This window comes from Carettochelys insculpta, chromosome 2 (genome assembly GCF_033958435.1).
Source record: "Carettochelys insculpta isolate YL-2023 chromosome 2, ASM3395843v1, whole genome shotgun sequence".
NCBI lineage: Eukaryota > Metazoa > Chordata > Testudines > Carettochelyidae > Carettochelys > Carettochelys insculpta.
The window spans coordinates 210427641-210447373 of record NC_134138.1 but is presented as its reverse complement, the minus strand read 5'-3'; the positions used below and the strand labels follow the sequence as shown (position 1 = coordinate 210447373).

General features: G+C 41.7%; 1 protein-coding gene across 1 annotated transcript in view; it reads left to right on the top strand.

Moving 5' to 3' along the window:
* Positions 1 to 19733, top strand: part of KCNH8 (potassium voltage-gated channel subfamily H member 8) — a 428672-nt gene that overhangs the window by 383554 nt on the left and 25385 nt on the right. Inside the window, exons 12-13 of the mRNA XM_074986135.1 lie at positions 15866 to 15904; positions 18480 to 18838. Of these exons, the coding sequence (XP_074842236.1) occupies positions 15866 to 15904; positions 18480 to 18838 (398 nt within the window). The remainder of the gene's footprint in view (positions 1 to 15865; positions 15905 to 18479; positions 18839 to 19733) is intronic.

Below are 19733 nucleotides of genomic sequence, written 5' to 3'. Positions count from 1 at the left end.
ACACATCCTTTTTTAGTTTAAACTCACCATGGATTTCCCTTGAAAACCGAGCTGGTTGCCTACCATGTTGGCTTTTCTTACTGCAAATAGGGATGGTTTGTTCCTGTGCCTTCCATAAGACCTCTTTAAAATGTTGCTACTTCTCTGGTAGCCCTTTCCCCTTCATATCAGTTTCCCAGGGTATCCTGCCCATCAAAGTCTGCTCTTCTGAAATCAAGAGTCTATATTTTACTCCGCACCTTTTTTATCTTGTGTGAGAATCCTGAACTCTGCCATCTCCTGATCACTGCCACCCATTTATATTTCTCCTACAACCCTGTTTGTGTGAAGCAGGTCAAGCTGTGCATGGCTCCCAGCTGGTTCTTTCAGCACTTGTACCAGGAAGTTATCCCCAACATTCTCCAAAAACTTCCTGGATTATCTGTGTGCTGCTGTATTGGTCTCCCAACAAATGTCTGGGCGATTAAAGTCTCCCATGAGAACCAGGGCCTGTGATTTGGAAGCCTCTCTTAGCTGTCTGAAGAAATTTTCATCTATCTCATCTACCTGTTCTGGTGGCCTACAGCAGACACCAAACACAACATTGCCTCTGTTGCTTCAGATTCTAAGCTTAACCCAAAGACACTCAACTGTCTCTTCTCCCTCCATTTACTGGAGCCCTGAACAATCATACTGTTCTCTCACATAAATCGCAACTCCTCCTCCTTTTCTCCCCTGTCTGTCCTTTCTGAACACTTTATACCCTTCCATGACAGTACACCAATTATGTGAGTCATCCCACCAAGTCTCCATTACTCCAATCACCTCAAACTTCTTTGAAACCTTATGAATTATAAGCTGTAAGATTGGCTGGGGCTGGAGTGTGGGGAGCCAGCTGAGTACCAGCTCCTCTTTTTATTTTACAAAAAAGACACTGGGAATTATCAATTGTCACCTGATAGGTATGCATTCTACAATAGTTGCCACAAGGAATGACAAAGAAGGCTGCACCAACTAATGACATAGGATGACCTGGAGCTCAGAGTGGAAAGAAAATGGAAAAAAAACAATAGAAAGGAAAATAAGTTTATTTTTTTTAAACTATGCTTTGGACTCTGCATTCTTCTTTTTTTACTGCATACCCTCCCAGAAATGCATATGTTAAACAACTGGCATGCAGTATGCCCTATAAATAGAACAGGACCATCACCTGTAGAGTGTCTTTTTCAGTTGCTTATTGTTAGCTGGGCAATTAACACGTCTTGTCTTTTTTTTTGGGGGGTGGGAGGGGAGAGGAAGAGAGAGACAAGATTCTAGCTCTGCAGAAATAGGTCTTCTTACTGTCTCTGGTCACCTGCAAGCTATGAGGCATGTATTAAAGAAATAAATATGTAGTATAATATAAAGAATTTTCTAATTTGTTAATTTTTTTAGCTGAGTATTAGTTTGAACATTCCCTTCCCAAAAAAGAGACTAAAATGCCTTTTTGCATCTGGAGAAACTCTCCCATGCTTAGGATTATGGCACATTGATGGGGCAGGGCCTGGGATAGGTAGCTCTACCGCTACCTGTGTTGTTGCTTTTAGATGAAAATCAAATGTTGGTGATTGTAACTAGAGTGTGGGACTAAGAGAGTTCTCATATGAAAGAGAAGAATCTCTGGAAAGATACTTTCCTTTTACAAGAAATTCTCCCAGGGTGAGTTTAGAACAGCAATCAAGATTACCAGACCCACTCTGGGCATGTATAATAGCTGCTGTGAAGGACTTTGAATAGGTGAAGGAAAAGGAAAATCCTGTTCTTGGTGTTACCAGAATCTCATCTCTAGCTCATGAAATGCAAAATTTTTTGTTGTTTTTTTTGGGGGTGGGGGTGGTACGAGGGGACCAGACAAATTTTCAGCTAAACTGTTATCTGGAACAGTGAAATATTTGTCCACAGGTTGGTTAATTTAATAATGGTAACAAGCCGGTGTTTTACACTAGTTATACAGCGATATTTTAATTTATGATTTCACTGTGGTGTCATCAGACAAGCAAGGCTGTGATTAGAGCCCGCAAGCAAAGGTAGATATAAGAAAAGGATTGGATGCTCACTTTGTGCCATTCTTCCCTCCAAGCAAGTATTGAACTAATGTCCCATATTGAGACTTGATGGAAGCGGGTGGCTGGGAGTGCCACATGTAGGTTGTGGCATGAAAGAGAAGAAATCTCTTCTAATAGAACCCTAGAAATGCAAGGCTGGAAAGGACCACAGAAAAGTCATTGAGTCCAAGCCCCCATGTTGGAGAAGGATTAACTATACCTGGACTATTTTTCTAACCTGTAGTAAAAGCTTCCATTGTTGGCAATTACAGTAAAAACCTACTTATCCAGCACTCAGATAACTGACACATTCAGTTAATTGGCCTGCCTGGCCAGGCTGGGGCTGGCTGCTGCAGGACTTGTTGTCTGCTGCCTGGCCAGAAGGAAAGGGGGCAGAGCAGGGCCAGCTGCTCGCTGCTCAGCAGGGAAAAGGGGCACAGAGTGGGTCTGTCTGCCCGCAGCCCAGCTGGGGGACAGAACAGAGCTGCTGCCAGCCCCAGCTCCAATAACTAGCACATTTTATTAGCCGGCATCCGCAGTTACTAAGGGATGACAGATAACAAAGCTTGTACAGTAAACCCTCGATGTAATGGACTAATAGTGGGGAGGGGTGTCTGTTAAATCCCAAAGCCATTGAAGCAGTGGGTTTACTGCCCACCCACTCCCACCAGGCTCCCCCAGCCTGAGTGCCCCCTCCCCCCCAAAAAAATGCCTGTGACCCACCTCCGCTGGAACTACTGCCTCTGGAGGAGTCTGCCACCGTGGTTGGGGGCCCTTCCACACACCGCAGCAAAACCCTACCACACATGAGAACGAGAGCCCCACGGTGGCTGGGAGTCCTGCTGTGCATGGCGGTGAGGGCCCCACCGAGGCTGGAAGGGTGCTGCCCCAGCTGAAGGGGTCCCATCCCACATGACTGGAGGGAGCTGCTGCTGCCACCACCACCACTGAAGCTGTCACGTGCTCCTCCCACCAGTGGTGGGATGCATATGCAAGTGCCATCTGCCCACATATGCGCCCCTGGTGGGAGGAGTACATGGCAGCTCCAGCAGAGGAGGTAGTGACGTCTTTAGGCCACAGCAGCAGTAAGTATCCTAATGTACTTTTTGGAAGGGGTGGAAAGAGAATTTAGGATTTTATGGGCCCTAGTTAAGCAGGCTTCAAGAACAATGGAGGAAGGAGAAGTGAGGCTGGTGTATGTCCATTGTTACCTAAATCGGTGTCTGTAAAATTGAGGGTTTACTGTCCTCTAAATATATTTTTTGCAAAATCTACTGGCATTTTTTGCCAGATTCCAAATCAAGTGCCAGGGAGGGGAAGACACAAAGGGAGTGAACTTTTCCCATTTAAACTACAAAATGAATGTTGATATGCATGTGCTAATTGCTCAGGTTAATATTTGGTAATAGAATATCCCTCCTAAAAGCTATCCCTTACAAAAGAGCTATGGAATGCTGGTATAGATGGGGTGCATTTTACTGGGAGTAAGTACATGGTCTCCTTATAGTATGTATAGCTGAAAGGAACTGTGAGGAACTTGCTATGAATTAGGGATTGTTATTTTCAACTGATCATTTACTGTTCTGCTGTCCCTTTCTGAATGGACTGTTTTTATGATGTTTTGCTATGGTATTCATTTTAATGGTCCAGGGCCACATAGTGGATGTAGTTATTAACCAAACTGCTTCTTGTTCAGCTGGTGCAATCCATTATATACAGTCAAGACCAATTGCTGAATCATTCCCTGTTTTTCATTTTCCTTTGGAAGCCTTCTGAATAAGTGTTATGTCATGAAATTACTCATCTGGGGCATTGCCAACACTAATAGTATTATAGTGGCTCCTGTTTGAATCATATTTATCTTGCCTTTGCATTCAGTCTTTACTGAGCTGTACGCATCAGTGTTTTTATCCTGATCTCATAAAGTGATAGGCAAGATAAGCTTAGGCTGCTCCTACACTGAACCCCTCCTGTCAGAGGTGGCATGGCGGTGAGGCAATTTCAAGCAGGCTAATGAGGCGCTAATGTTCATATTCAGCAACCATTAACATAATGGCAGCAGCGTGAATTTCAAAGTGCGGACTTTGAATTGCAGAGTGCCAGTGTAGATGGGGGTAGCTTTGAAGTAAGCACCCCACTTCCACATTCCCTTACTCTGATCTAGTTCTGTGGGAGTGAGGGAATGTGGAAGTGGGGGGCTTATTTCGCAGTTGCCCTCATCTACACTGTCAAGCTGCAATTCAAAGTCTGCACTTTGAAATGTGCATGGCCACCATTATGCTAATGACATGCTGAATATAAATGTTAGCACCTCATTAGCCTGCTTTGAGTTGCTCATTACCATGACACCTCCAACAGGAAGGGACAAGTGTAGAAGCGCCTCAGTGTCTGTTCCCAAACTCTTCCCTGTTTCCTGTTTATTTAAGGCAAAATTAACAGGCACTCCAGCCACTTGATAGTAAAGAGTAAGGTAAGTGCCATTCCACTGAATCAGCAGAAGTCCTAAGGCAGATATGAATTGCAGTGTATGTAGGACCAGACATAATCTGGAGACAATGAAATGCTATAAGCCCACAAAAATCAAACAGTTCATGGTGTGGGACCCAGAAAATAACAAAACTCAGGTCTGGTAGAAGGCCCATATAGATTTTTAAAAGTTTTTTATTTCCACACCTTTATAGGAGTGAGGGATTTTAAAAGGCTAAAGAATTTTGGACCACAGTCATTTTTGTGTTTAATCTAAAGGAATAAAAAGCTTCTGGCAAATTTAGTATTTTTGAGTATTTGTAAATTTGATAGAAGTGTTTTGTTGTTGTTGTTTTCAAATGTGTAAACACATAACTGTTTAAAAACTAAGGGCTGAACTCTGCCAGAGTGCAGAGCTTCCATTAATACAGATCATAACACCCATTCCTGCCTCAAACAGGGGACAGGAGAGATAGCATTTCTCCAACTTTCACTAGGCTGTTGCCAATCCTATTCATTGAAGAGCAGCTGCAAGATTCATCATTCTGTTGCTTATCATTTTGCTCCTTTCATTGCATGGTTACATCTTTACATCACACCGAGCTGAAAGTTTAGCCCTGCATGTATATTGTTTCACATCATGTTTTTTAGTGCTAATGGTACACCTGACCCCTTCTGATCTTTGTTGGGATTCCCTCTGAGACTTCTTTCCACTTGGCTTCCCAAGAACTCAGTTCATCTCTAGCTTTTGTCACTCAGTCATCTTTATTTGGCATAGAGCAGTGCTACACTTCATAGATCAGACTCAAAGAAAGCATGGGTGGATGGCAAGGTAAATCATCACTCTAGAGTTACACAGAAACCTTCTCCCTTCTTATACATTATATATCTGATTGGATTTACTATACATTGCAAAACACATTTGAATGGCTTGGTTGCTTTGCATGTACTCTCTGTATATTGTCCATGGTCTGATTGCCTCTTTACCATATCTCTACGTTCGTAACTTATTTTGACCCTCGTTATCTAGTTCATAGTGAACAATTCCCTGTGTCTTCTCTCTCTTTCCTTAGTTCGCACGCATATTCTGTCTTCTTAGCCCACTGATCTACTTACTTGTCTTATTAAAAACAAATATCCTGTCTTCAGCCTGGTGATTTGTCTCTATGTCTAATTCTATCTTCCAGAAAATGAGGCTTCCCTCCATGTATTAATTATTCCTGTCAAGCCAGGCCTGTGCTACAGTCATGTCAAGTGTACTTGCCTCTCAGGTCTTAGTCTCTAGTCTCACGTAGAATCACATAATTCTCCCACTTTCAGACCAGGCATTGGGCTGTTACCCCATTTTGTAAACATAATTCCCTCAGCAGGCCTGCATTTCTGTGCCCTCCAGGAGCAGTGACCCACTTCTCAAAGAAAAGTGTTATTTATGTATAACAGAAGCATTTCAGAGAAAACATCTTAAAATAAAAAAATGGACGATACACACGCTACCTCTTCCTAAAGCTAGCCAAACTTTGGAAGTCAAGGCAGGCCCAAATTTCCTTTCTCTAGGACCTGTCTCTGTGTCTGTATCACAGTTCACTGACGACTCTCCTCACACCACTCTTTTCAGGGAGCCCTTTCATGTATTGTGTCCCTTTTATCCCTGCATTCCCAGCAGTAGCAGAACAGCTGTGCAATTTTAGGCTGGGGCTTTCTGTATTTGCTCCCATGTGCCCCTCTCAAAACATGTTGGTGGAGAGGTTGTTTATCAAGATCCTTGTGATGCTTTCCTGAAAAAAAAACTCCTTACTAAGCTAAATCATACACTTATACAAGAAAGTATAATAAATCCATGGAGCAGAGATAGTAACTTGGCCTCACTGACCAAGTTGCCTTCAGTATTCTCAAATTGCATATCAGCATTCCTAGATTAATACATAGACATGCCACATTCACTAAAGCAGCTTTAAGCTATCTTTGTACCTTCCTGATCCTGGGCTTGTTTGGGAGCTGAGGATGCCTCCAGCTTCACAAATAGACCTAACAGTCTATCTAAACTATCGCAGTCTCTCTGGTCTGCCCTTTGGGCTGCAACACTTCCTGGAATAGCTGCAGTCTTGTGTGTAACAGCCCTGCCCCTCACACACAGGGGGACACAAAACTATCCTTTGTCTGACCCATGTTTATCAGGGTGTGTAAGTAGATCCACCAACCCTCCAGGATTGTCCTGGAGTCAAAGATTAATCTTCAACAATTATGCCAAGAGACTAAACCTTCAGGAATATGCTGACCTGAAATTGGCAACCATAGTGAGAGGGTCTTCAAACAACCACCTTGCAGCTGACTGCTATAGCTCCTACAGCACAGGGATCCTGCCCAGAGGAGGAGGGATGCTTTTAGATCCCTTTTTCTGTGGCGTGAGTAAGGTGGAGCAGGAGTGGTGATCTCATCTGTAAATTTCCAAAGGTGTTTGTATAGGAACTGAATGCTTTTTACAAGTAGGAACCTACCCAATTCACAATAGATTTTGGTACATGTTCATGGTCAGAAAATTTTAAATATCACACATTTCATGATTTCAGCTATTTAAACCTGAAGTTTCACAATGTTGTAACTATTGGGATCTTAACCCAAAAAGGAATGGGAGGGCATTAACTATGGAGCTAGGCACCTAGCCAAGAGCATGGTTGTCCAGCCACCCAGCTCTGAAGGAATCACAGAAATAATTGTGGCAATACTGCATCCCCTTAAATTAAAATTCTGACTCTCCCCCCACCACCCACACACAACATACCCTTTTTTGAATCTGGACCCTCAGTTTGAGAAACACTAGTCTCCCATGTGAAATCTGTATAGTATAGGACAAAGCCATACATAAGGCTAGGTTTCACAATCCATAATGTTTTTCATTACCATAAATTTAGCAGGGCCCTAGTTATGAGCTTTCTTCCTCTGCAGGGCCCCAGAATGGGAAATGCTTATTCACATATTTCACTGTACTCACCTCAGGAAAGTTAAGAACATACACAAATGTTTACAGGACAAGGGCTTTGGAATGTTATTGTTCTTAAGGCTATCAGTGATGGCTGTAACATTCACAAACACACCTTAAATCCTCATTAAAATGTCCTTGCCTCAATTACTATATCCAAATACGAAAGTTATCCAAAATATTCTTCCCAATATATCTTTTATCTGCAATAACTTGGACACTACAGAATTACCCGATAGAATAACATACTGTAGATGCAAATGTCTATTCCCATCTCTTTTAACAATTGCTTCTTCTAGCTCAGATTGACAGTGGGGTTCTGCAGGGATCAGTTCTGGAACTGGTTCTGTTCTATGTCTTTATCAATGGTTGAAATAACAACATGGAGAGTACACTTGTAACATTTGTGGATCAGACCAAGTAGGGAGGGGTTGCAAGTGCTTGGAGAACAGGATTAGAATTCAAATGATCTAGACAAACTGAGAAATGGTCTGAGGTAAACAGGATGATATCCAATAAGAACAAGTGCAAAGTACTCCCCCGAGGAAGGAGCAATCAGTTGCACACATACAAAATAGGAAGTGACTATCTAGGAAGGAGTACTTCAGAAAGGGATGTAGGGGTCATAGTAGACCACAAGCTAAAAATGAGTCAGCAGTGTGAAGCTGTTGCCAATAAAGCAAACGTCATTCTGGGATATACTAACAGAAGTGTTGAAGGCAAAACTTGAGAAGTAATTCTTCCAGTCTACTCTGTGCTGATTAGGCCTCAGCTGGAGTATTGTGTCCAGTTCTGGGCACTTCATTTCAGAAAAGATGTGAATAAATTGGAAAAAGTCCAGAGAAGAGCAACAAAAATGATTAAAGGTCTAGAAAACACGGCCCATGAGGGAAGATTGAAAGAATTGGGATTGTTTAGCCTGAGAAAGAGAAGACTGAGAGGGTCATAATAACAGTTTTCAAGAACCTACAAGATTTCTACAAGGAAGAGAGAGAAAATTATTCTCCTCAACTTCTGAAGCTAGAACAAGAAGCAATTGGTTTAAATTTCACCGAGGGAAGCTTATGCAGAACATTTAGAAAAGCTTCATGTCAGGGTGGTTAAGCACTAGGTGGCTTAGGGAGGTTGTGGATCTGCATCACTGGAGATTTTTAAGAGCAGGTTAAACAAATACCTGTCAGGGATGGTTTAGATGGTGCATGGTCCTGCCAAGTGCGCAGGAAACTGGACTTGATGACCGCTCAAGGTTCTTCCCAGTCTCAGGGTTCTGTGATTCACTGACTCCCTCTTTCTGGTGGTATTCTTTTCACTGGAAGAGGATTTAATACTTAAATAGAAAGTGTTTTTCTTAATTTATGACTTCAGAGTGGCAGAATATTGCTCAAGAATAGTGTTTTGTGTGTTTGTATTAAAGATTGCACAGAGACACAGAATTAAAAAACTATCTTAGCTCCCTTTATTGGCCATTATTGTAGTTCATGTATTTCTACCTTATAAGCAGAAACACTACAGGTTCAGTGTCAAAGAGTACAATCTAAGTGGAAAAAGCGTGACTTGTTCATTATTAATAATTTATTCCTTGAATTTAGCCTTTTTTCGCTAGTTTTCACATTAGAGAATATTTATGCAAAGTGAATTGCCAACTTTTAAATGTGAGTGTTGACACCAGAAACTTAAACTAAGTATTATGTCCACCCAGTCAGATAAAAAGAAACCCTGTGACCTACATGGCAAATAAAAACTGTGATGACTCACATTTTAAATAATCACACAAAAATCAATAGTTTCAGGATATTTGTCAGAGTTATTCTAGGATTATTTTTGAATAATGAATTAATGGGAGAGAGTTATATATTACTCATGGACACTTCACAATCAGAAGCTAAACTCCTAGCATGAGAGGTACACAATATAGATTATACACTCAGCTCTTGAGGCTTACATAGAATACTGCGCAAACCCAGAGAGTGCTGGAAACATCAGCTTCTGGAGAACTTATTTATTCTCCATTCAACCAGAAGCAGTGTAAAAGAGGAAAGAGGGTAAGAAGGCTGCAAGAGTGAGAGAGAGCTGATGAACCTAAAAATTAAAATGCAGAAGACACTGGGACAGAAAACACTTCCAAATGCCACTGAAAATAGCCTTTTAAATTACAGAATGTAGTTACAGTAGCAATGATAGCTAACCTAAGACCTCCTGTAGCATGTATTTCTGTCAATGAGCTGTGATTCAAGGGATTTATTTTATTTCACAGAGGACCTTCCTGATTAAGGAAAACTGAGGGGATGAACATGTGTGAGGCATTAAGCTTTTCAGCGGTATGATAATCCCTTGTTATGTGCTCATATATTTTCCATTACCAGACAATAAAATCCCTACGAAGTGAGCATATGGCATTTGATCTATATTTTTACATATTGCCAACCTCCTAAACGGTTTTATGTACTTCTTCGTACTAACTAAGCATATTAATATTCCAGTTTGTGTTTCCAAATCCTTTTCTGACATAGTGATTTAGCCTTTTGTTCTCTAATATGCAAAACATTATTAAAATATTGTAGGAAACTAGACTTACAAAGACCTTGGTAAATCTGTAGGCATGCTTTACTTCTAAACTCTGATTCAAGCCCTGCTATGAAGAATATTGAACCTTCTTAGCTGGAGCAGGACAACATAAGCATTCAACCTCTTTCAAGCCCAGCCAATGCTAATCTACATATTTTGTTGTTTATTTGATTATCCCTCAAATTTGAACAGTGTCTGTATCTTTACATTCATTCTTTCTCCAAAATATAATTTCAATCCTTCTTGAAGAGATTATGTATTTTCCCTTATTTATTCCTGAAAATCCCCGTAGACAAGCTACCAGTTATCTATACCACTGGAGGGTGGGAGTTACCATTTTATAACCTCAGTCCAGAAAAAAAAAAGACAATCATCTCCACTTGGTTAAAACATCTGGTCTGACCTGGTGGATTGAACAATCAGCTTTTTTCCTGAGGTGGAAGTAGCATTCTTGACATTATAATTAAGAATACAAGTTTGTCATAGTGGCCATAGATTCTGTGATTTTTTGGTGACCTTTGTGACATCAGCCCTGGATGGAGGGGCTTGGGCTGTCAGGCCCCAAGTGGCAGGACTTGGGCTTCTTTGAACTATTGCTTATTTTCCATGGCCAGTCAGTTATTAAAAAGTTAGTGACAAAATCTCAGCTTTAATTACAGTAAACATAGGCAGAAGATAATATAACCATTGCACTCTCTGTACCAAATTCCAAAATTTATACATTAAGATACTAACCAGCCCTAGGAGAATAACATCAGAGTGAGGCTATGGGCTCAGTTCTAATCTTGGCACGTAGACTATCACCATTGCTATCATGTGAAGTCAGTTACTGTGTTGTGTACAAGGTTTTACAAGATAAGGGCCGTGTCTACACTAGCCCCAAAATTCGAAATGGCTATGCAAATGGCCATTTCGAAGTTTACTAATGAAGCGCTGAAATACATATTCAGCGCCTCATTAGCATGCGGACGGCCACGGCACTTCGAAATTGATGCGGCTTGTTCAGACGGGGCTCCTTTTCGAAAGGACACCACCTACTTCGAAGTCCCCTTATTCTTATGAGCAGATGGGAATAAGGGGACTTCGAAGTACGCGGGGTCCTTTCGAAAAGGAGCCCCGTCTGGACGAGCCACGCGGCAGCAAGCCGCCCGCATGCTAATGAGGTGCTGAATATGTATTTCAGCACTTCATTAGTAAACTTCGAACAAAGTTTGGGGCTAGTGTAGACATAGCCAAGGAAAGATACATATACTGCTTTTGGAATCTGAATCCGGTCCTTTGAGGGTCCTTTGCATGATTCACATTAATAGGAGTGACATTTCCCTAAAGCATATAGTTGTGAAATATATGTTAAATATTGTTTTCAAAATGTTTTGTGCACCATTAACATAGTTGTACTTCTCTTTATAACATAGCGTTTGGTGTGTACAATTGTGCATCCTCCTCCTTTTCATGCAAACTACACAATACTTTACGGCAGTCTGCGTATTATCCTAAAAACAACAAAAAATGTTGTAGAATGGAAACTAAGACAGTTCACTGGGTTCTCTAAGAATTATTTCCTCCGATACTAAAGTTTATGCAGTCAGATGCAGGAAGGTGAAACCCTCTTATGTGGATACTGTAGTTTTTGAATTTCCTGCTCTCGATAGGCTTTGTGTATGCCCTTATATATTTCTGTTCTTTTTTTCTTGCTGAGAATTATATTTTGGAGGGGACAGAGTCTCAATGGAAGCATAAGAGACTTAGAATGCCTCGTCTGAGAATGCTGCCTATTTTCACAGCCTTTAGTTTAGTGCAAGGGTCACAAAAATCTTTACCATTGAGCATCATTTCTGTGAAAGCAAATGAGCACAGGCCCCACCTTTCTGTGAAGTGGACACAATATTTATGTTTGTCAGCTATAAATGAAGTTCTAGAATACTAGAGATATTCATTTATAAAGGCCTTTACAGTGGCACGTTTCAGTGAAAGGAAGAAACTTGCTTCTTGGCATATAACCTATCCAACTGTGCTGATTGATTCAAACAAAGAGCCCACCTGTGGGTCCAGGAGCAAAAGAAGGAACAAGCTGTATAAGGAGAACTAATGCAAGGTGCAGATGGGGGACGGTTCCCTCCCTTGAGCTATTTTTCCCCAGCCTGTACCTTCGTATACCTCCTGATTTCCCCCCCGCCCCCCCCACTATGATTTTCCTTTTCCTGTTAGCAGTGCCCAGAGGCAGCTGGCTGCTGCTGCTGCCTCCTGCCTCAGGCAGCATCACTTTAGCTGTGCACCAGCAGGGTAGAGTGAGCATGGTGGAAAAGGAAGGCACAATGCTCTCATTTCTGGCACTGCATTAATCCCTGGCAGACTGGTGGAGTCCCTGCAGAGGAATTGCTGTTGAGTTCCAGCCGGGCTATAGGAAAGCACACATAAAATCTAAAGCCATTCCATTCAGCATTTTCTTTTCCTGATTTTCAAGGTTGCACATATAACTCATCTTTATATGCAGGGCAGAAAATTCAAAAGAGGAGAAAGATTTAACTAGGTAACAATGCATATGCGTGCGCTCAAACCCTTCATTCGTGGTAAAACCCAGGCAGGATTCTGTCTGGCAAGTTGTTATTTTCATATGTCTGTTTGTTAAACTGCTAATTCATGTGGCTGGATCATAGGTATTAATATTATATGAATATATATTTAACACTTATCCAGCAGTATAGAGAGTCCAAAGTGCCAGGCACTATATAACACCAATATTAAATGGATCTAATTAATACCATGAGCATCTGGGTATAGGTGTGCATGCAAGTCAGGACTTCAGTATCACATTAAAGTCACCCTGTTTAGTATTTGGCACACTGAATGCCTGTATTGCTCCAATCTATCTATGGTCCAAATGCTGAGTTCCTTCAGGTAACACTCATTACTATCTCAGATGAGAGAGGGTTAACGTCTGAGCATATTGTGGCTCTAGTTAGCACTGCTTGACATTTTCCTCTAGCTGACATAGGAAAAACAGGGCCATATTTTTGCTTTATTTACACACTTTAATTATTCTGGTGGTTCTGCTTTTCAGTGTACTGAGAATTATTGCTAAGTTTATGTAAGTAATGTGTCTGATTAATCCACACGTTGGCGGTCAGACAGATGCGGTGTACTGCTCAGACAAAATTAAACTGGGGAAGGGCACATTATTGTGTGGCAATAATAATGCCTGTTTCGACTGGGTTGCTGAAGCACAGGATGTGCTTCCTCAGTTAGGGGAAGTTTGTAACCCACACACCTCCTGGGAGTCATTCGCTGTTTCATTTTTATGAGTAATTATCAAACTATAAACTGCAAAAGCTCTGATATAAAGACAAAACAGAACCAAGATTCTCAAAACTGGGTTACTAAAATTTACCTGCTATAGTAAAATATTCAAAAGCACTTAATTTACTTAGGCTCATAAGATCCCTTGGCTTTCAATGTGACTTAAGCTCCTAAATTCCTACTTTAATTCTGATTTGGCCCAGATTCACTGAGTTATTTAGGTACTTAAATCCCATTGGTGTAAAATAATTTTGAGTATCTGAGGTTGAGGGCTAGATTTATAAAGGTTAAAAGTGAATGGGACTTAGATGACTGCCTCACTTAGGCATTTTGTAAAACCTAGTAGGCTCCTAGCTTCATTTTTATACCTGCAAATACCTTTGCAAGTCTGGCCCTTAAGCTTTTAAAATCTTATCCATAGTTTGTATGTAGACGTCTATATAAACAGTATAGAATAGTGTATAGTTTTCAGAATGGTACGCATCCCTCTGATTTAAATGGAGATACTGGGTAGTCAGCCATTTTGAAAATCATGCCACATATTTTGGAGCCTAAAGGGGAGATGTTTAAACACACGGATGCTAGTTTGACTTTCTGTGGGAGCCTAACTGTAGGAATCCATTTTTCGGAATTGTTAGCCTGCCTGTCACTGTTCTAAGGACTGACCCTAGAATGAACAGTGCAATAGAGACAATGGATTTCAGGAAAGCAAATTCTGGTAAACGCCGAGAGCTGGTAGGTAAGGTCTCATGGGAAGTAAGCCGGAGAGAAAAAACAACTGACGAGAGTTGGCAGTTTTTCAAAAGGACGTTATTAAGCGCCCAAAAGCAAGCTATATCACTGCACAGGAAGATGGAAAGTATGGTAAAAGACTGCTTTGGCTTAGCCAGGAGACCTTGGAGGATCTCAAAATCAAAAAGGAGTCATAGAAAATGTGGAAATTAGGAGAAACTACAAAAGATGAATATAAGCAAATATTACATGTATGCAAGGGTAACATTAGAAAGGCCAAGGCACAAAACAAGTTTAAACTAGCTAGAGATATAACGGCTGTGGCCTTTCGGAGGGGCTATGGTAATGTGGCATTTTGGTATATCCTAATGAGGCACATCCATGAATCTGCAATGCCTCATTAGCACAATGGCAGCTGCATACACTTTGAAACTGCGAGTTTTGAAATGCACGTAGCCCATGTAGCTGAGGGCCTTCAAAATGACCCACTGATTTTGAAAGCCCCTTATTTCCAGCTGGTTTTGGAAATAAGGAGAATTCAAAATCAGGGGTCTGTTTCAAAAGGCCCCCAGCTGCAAGGGCAGGTGTGTTTCGAAACCAGCAGCTTCAGAGCATGCGTGGCCACCATTATGCTAATGAGGTGCTGCATATTCATGGAAGCACCTCATTAGCATATCCTGAAGTGCCACATTACCATAGGGGCTAGTGTGGCCACAGACACAGAATGGGAAATGATTGTCTAGGAAGAAGTACTGCAGAGAGGGATTTAGGGGTCACAGTGAACCACAAGCTAAATATGAGTCAACAGTGTGATGCTGTTGCAAAAAATGCAAACAAGAATCTCTGTGCAATAACAGGAGTGTAGTGAGCAAGATACGAGAAGTCATTCTGCTCCACTCTGCACTGATTACGCCTCAGTTGGAGGACTGTGTCCGGTTGTGGGCACCACATTTAAAGAAAGATGTAGAGAAGGTCCAGAGAAGAGCAACAAGAATGATTAAAGGTCTGGAGAGCATGAGCTGTGAGGGAAGACTGAAAGAACTGGGCTTGTTTAGTTTAGAAAAGAGAAGACTTAGAGGGGACAAGAGAGTGGTTTTCAAGTACCTTAAAGAGGGTTACAAAAAGAAGGGAGAAAATTGTCCTCTGAGGATAGGACAAGGAGCAATGGGCTTAAACTGCAGCGAGAGAGGTCAAGGTTAAACATTAGAAAAAACTTCCTAACTGTCAGGGTGGTTAAACACTGAAATAAATTACCTAGGGAAGTTGTGGCATCTCCACCACTGGAGATTTTTAGGAGCAGGTTAGATAGCTACCTACTGGGGATGGTCTAGACAATGCTTGGTCCTGCTGAGAGGGCAGGGAACTGGACTCGATGACCTCTTGAGGACCCTTGCAGTTCTAGTGTTCTATGATTCTATATGAAACCCTATCAAAGCCATTGGGCCTCCCTGTGCAGAGATCCATGCATGCACTTACAGTGCCAGGTCTTCTCCTTTGTCTTGTTTGACATTGCTGTAAAATGTTAATTTTACAGGAACTCTCTATTTCTTTGAAATAAAAGGTACATTTTCTGATAGATCACGTGGTCATGACAGAGCCTGTTTTGAGGATGATTCATCCGTAGCATCTAGAATTTATTTTGGGGAATATACATTAGTTTTATTATGAGAGTTCTTTAATGTTCCATCTTATAAAATTGCCTTTGGAAGCCAAAACTGCATAGATTTATTTATTTGCTACTACTTTTTTTTTCACCCTTCTACAGGTAATATCAAGATTATCAAACAAGTCTACACTGTCTCAGGTATGATTCTGATTTGAAATATGACATGTGTAACTTTGAAAAATAAGTGTCAAGGGCTTTTAAAACAATAAAAAAACCATCCTCTCTGATGTCAATAGATGTTGACTCAGGTCCTTAAATTGGATCCTGCATTTGGGTGCTGAAAACACCTGTTATGTGTGTATCTCACAAACATCAATTTTCTTTACCTAAATTCTTAGGTGTCGTAGCATCCCAATTCTGGATTTGAGTGTTCCAGTCATATTCATTTTAAAGTGAATCTTGAATATTTACTCAACCCAAATGATAGACATAGAAAGTTCACTTTACATGAAGTTCATTCTCATTAGCATGTAAGGTGGGCTCGTATCAGACTTCTGTACAGTTTGCTCATCAGACTTCTATATAGGAGGTCATTGTAATTGTGAGAGACAGGACTTTACATTTTATATTCTTGACTTTTCTGGACCTATCAGATAGAAAAATTCTGGCTCATTGTATCTGCTTTAGCAAAGATAATTGTATAATGTTCACTCAGTAAACTTAAAGGGCAAATAGAATGGCAAAATTAAACTTATGCTGCAAAACATGAGGTCAAGGAGTGTTGGGGAAATCTCAACAGTTAGTGCACCTAAAACATGTATTTTTACCCAAGGTATCCAAACTGATATGATTGTGAATAACTGGGCTGTAAATCTCTTCAGAACAGGCTCCCTTATGAGATTTTTGCTACTTCCCACTCTTGATTACTCTGAAAATGCTCCAATATCATTTTCAGAAAAGGTTTCTCTTGGGCTAAGCTGAATTTGGCTGTCCCATTTATTTGAGAGGTGTGCAGTTCGTAAGAATGACATAGGACCTGATCCCGCTATTCACCGCGGTAGTAGCTTAAGGTGGTAGTACATCGGCACATGAATTGTAGCATGGAATACATGGGACCATTTGTGAAAAAGGCCCTTACCCAAAATTAAGCTCCATGTGGGCAGACCTCTACAGCTCACTTCACATATATGTTGTTGCTAAGAAAATAATAATTAATAATGTGTAACTTTTATATAGCAATGTTATTAGTAGATATTAAATTTATAAAGACATATTATTATTATTCACCTTTTAAAAATTTACAAACTGTGGCACAGAGTTACTTGACATGTCCATAGTCTCCCAGCAGTAGAATGCCGGGGGTTTTGAATCCATCGGGCCCTCTGCCATCGTAACAGACACTTACAGTCCATGCTGCGGTTTTGATTCTTTGATAGATTCATCTCTCTCTTTTGAGATGTTAATGCTTCAAAAGGTAATCCTGTTACAGAGCTGTACGTTAACAGGGCTCTGCAGGAGCTCAGAGGTCTGACTGTAAGGGAGTAGGTTCAGAGTGTAAGGCCCCACTCAGTGTGACTAGAAAGGTGAACCAGCATGCATTTGGGTCCTAAATGAACTGTATCACTCGTTGTAACTGTCCCTATACTAGCCATATGCTGGATAGCGGGTTCATTTAAGTCCTTTAGGGTGACATCCGTCCCATATTGGCCGGGACAGCGCAGTATTTTGGATGCCGGGAAGGCATCCCGATTTATTTCTAAAAAGGGCTAATTCCCCTGTGTTTGCTGGCTCCCTGAGCCATGGGGAGCTGGAGCCTGACCAGCATGTCTTCTGCCAGGTTCCCACCTCCCCATGCCTGGGGTGAACCAGGAGGACCACCGGCACGGCTGACCCGGATCCTGCTCCCTGTGGCTTGGGGAAGCCGGAGCCGGACCAGCACAGCTGCCTCTTGGCTCTCCACTGCTTGGGGGAGCTGGACCCCCAGCGGCACAGATGCTGCCTGGCGCCCCACTCCGTGGGGGATCCATAGCCTGAGCCACCTGGCTGCTGCCTGGCTCACAGCTCCCAAGCTGTGGGGAGCTGGGAACGCACTGGCACTGCTGGCCCAGATCCAGCTCCCCATGTCTTGGGGAAGCCAGAGCTGGACCAGCACAGCCACCACCTGGCTCCCGACTCCCCGCTGCTGGGGGGAAGACTGGGAGTGTTACTGTCTGCTGCAGCCAGGGAGCATCTCTCCCCAGCACTGCTGCAGCCCTTACAGGGAATCCACTGCCTGCAGCTAAAGTGACCATCTGTCCCATTTTGGCCAGGACACTAGCCCATCCCCCTGTCCCATATTTGGCCTGGGGAGGCCTATTCACCCTCTATAAGTTAGCTACCGAAAACCCATTTTTAATGCACCAACAGCCTGCTAGAATTAACTTCAGAACTAAATCCACAAAAGACAGACAAACCTGTTACAGTACTCTGGGTGACTTGTAAGACTCAAGTCAGGCAACCATTTCACAGCAACAAAACACGTTTGCAGTGAGTTCAATAGTTATGTTACTAGAGGCCTTTTACACACCCTCACCCACGCACACACCTTCTGGAAGGACTGAAAAGAGAGTGAGAAATAAACAATAGGTGGATTCCAAAATAACATTTGCTCTAATGAAAAATAAAAGGTCCAGTGCAGTTGGCTTTAGTCAAGTATGAACATCAGAGCAAATCAGCTCTTCCTGAAGTGTTGGGCTTTGATGTCTGTATCAGTATGAATTATTCACTATTTTAGACAGAGCCCAAGGGAAATGGCAGCATTAACAAGAGACTCCCATCAATAGTGGAAGACGAGGAAGATGAGGAGGAAGGAGAAGAAGAGGAGAGCGCTATCCTTTCTCCAATCCACACAAGGAGCACATCTTCATCCCAACTGAAGAAGGCTGGAAGCAATAAAAGCTATCTAGGGATAAACTTGAAACAGTTGGCCTCAGGAACGGTGCCCTTTCACTCACCTATCCGAGTCTGCAGTTCCAACCCTGCAAGAACCAGACATGAAACTGAACTCCACTATTACTCCAGAAAGAGAGAGAAAAACCTAAAACTGCACCTTTCAACACTGAATACCATTGGTCCCCCTGACCTCAGCCCCAGGTAAGAGATATTAACATTGTCTTCTTCCCCATCACAAAACACTGCCTTTAAGTATCAGCTCAGGAATTTTTCTTAATGCTGCAAAATTCTCATTTTAATTTAATGTTAACATCTAACTTTCTTGGAATCTTCTTATCCCCCAACTTCTACATGGATAAAGACCAGGGTTTTTTTGTTTGTTTGTGTTTTTTTGGGGGGTGGGGTTGGGGTTTAAAACAAGAATTCAATGTTATTTATCTCCTGGCAGGGGAAATTTTAAGACTTCAGGGCTGTCTTATAAAATAAAGATGATGTTATATCAGGGGAAGTTACCGATGCTCAGCTCACATGAAAACTAAATGAAATAATTAGATCATGAGCTACTGATCTGACGTATCCTGATTTAATACTTTGACCTTAACCTCTGTGTGCATCAGTGTACTCACCTGCAGATCAAGTATGAAAATTGTATCTTGCAGGTGCACTATGAGGCTTAAATTTATAAAGCATTTCAAGTCTCCCAGAGGAAAGACTGAATCCAGAGTGAGATCAGTGTCATCACATAACTGCTTATCCACAGACTGATTCAAATGCAATGCTGTAGTTTATAGTTTTTAAAAAAGTGACCGACTGTATAATGGCAACCAGGCTTTACGGGTTGAATGGGGTGTTTTAAAATCAGCTTTTCTCTAAAATGTGTGGTGGCATAAACAAAATACATTATGGTGTGTGTGGGGTATCAAAGTATCATTAGTCCAAGTGTGGAATGACCTTATTAATGGCAAAGCCACTTATGTAAGTCCTTCCCAATTCACTTAAATGAAATTGCAAGTTATTAGCCAAATGGTAGTTTTGGGGCCAGATCCTCAAGTGACATAAATCACTCATAGGGAACTGTAACAGTTGAAGGTTTGGC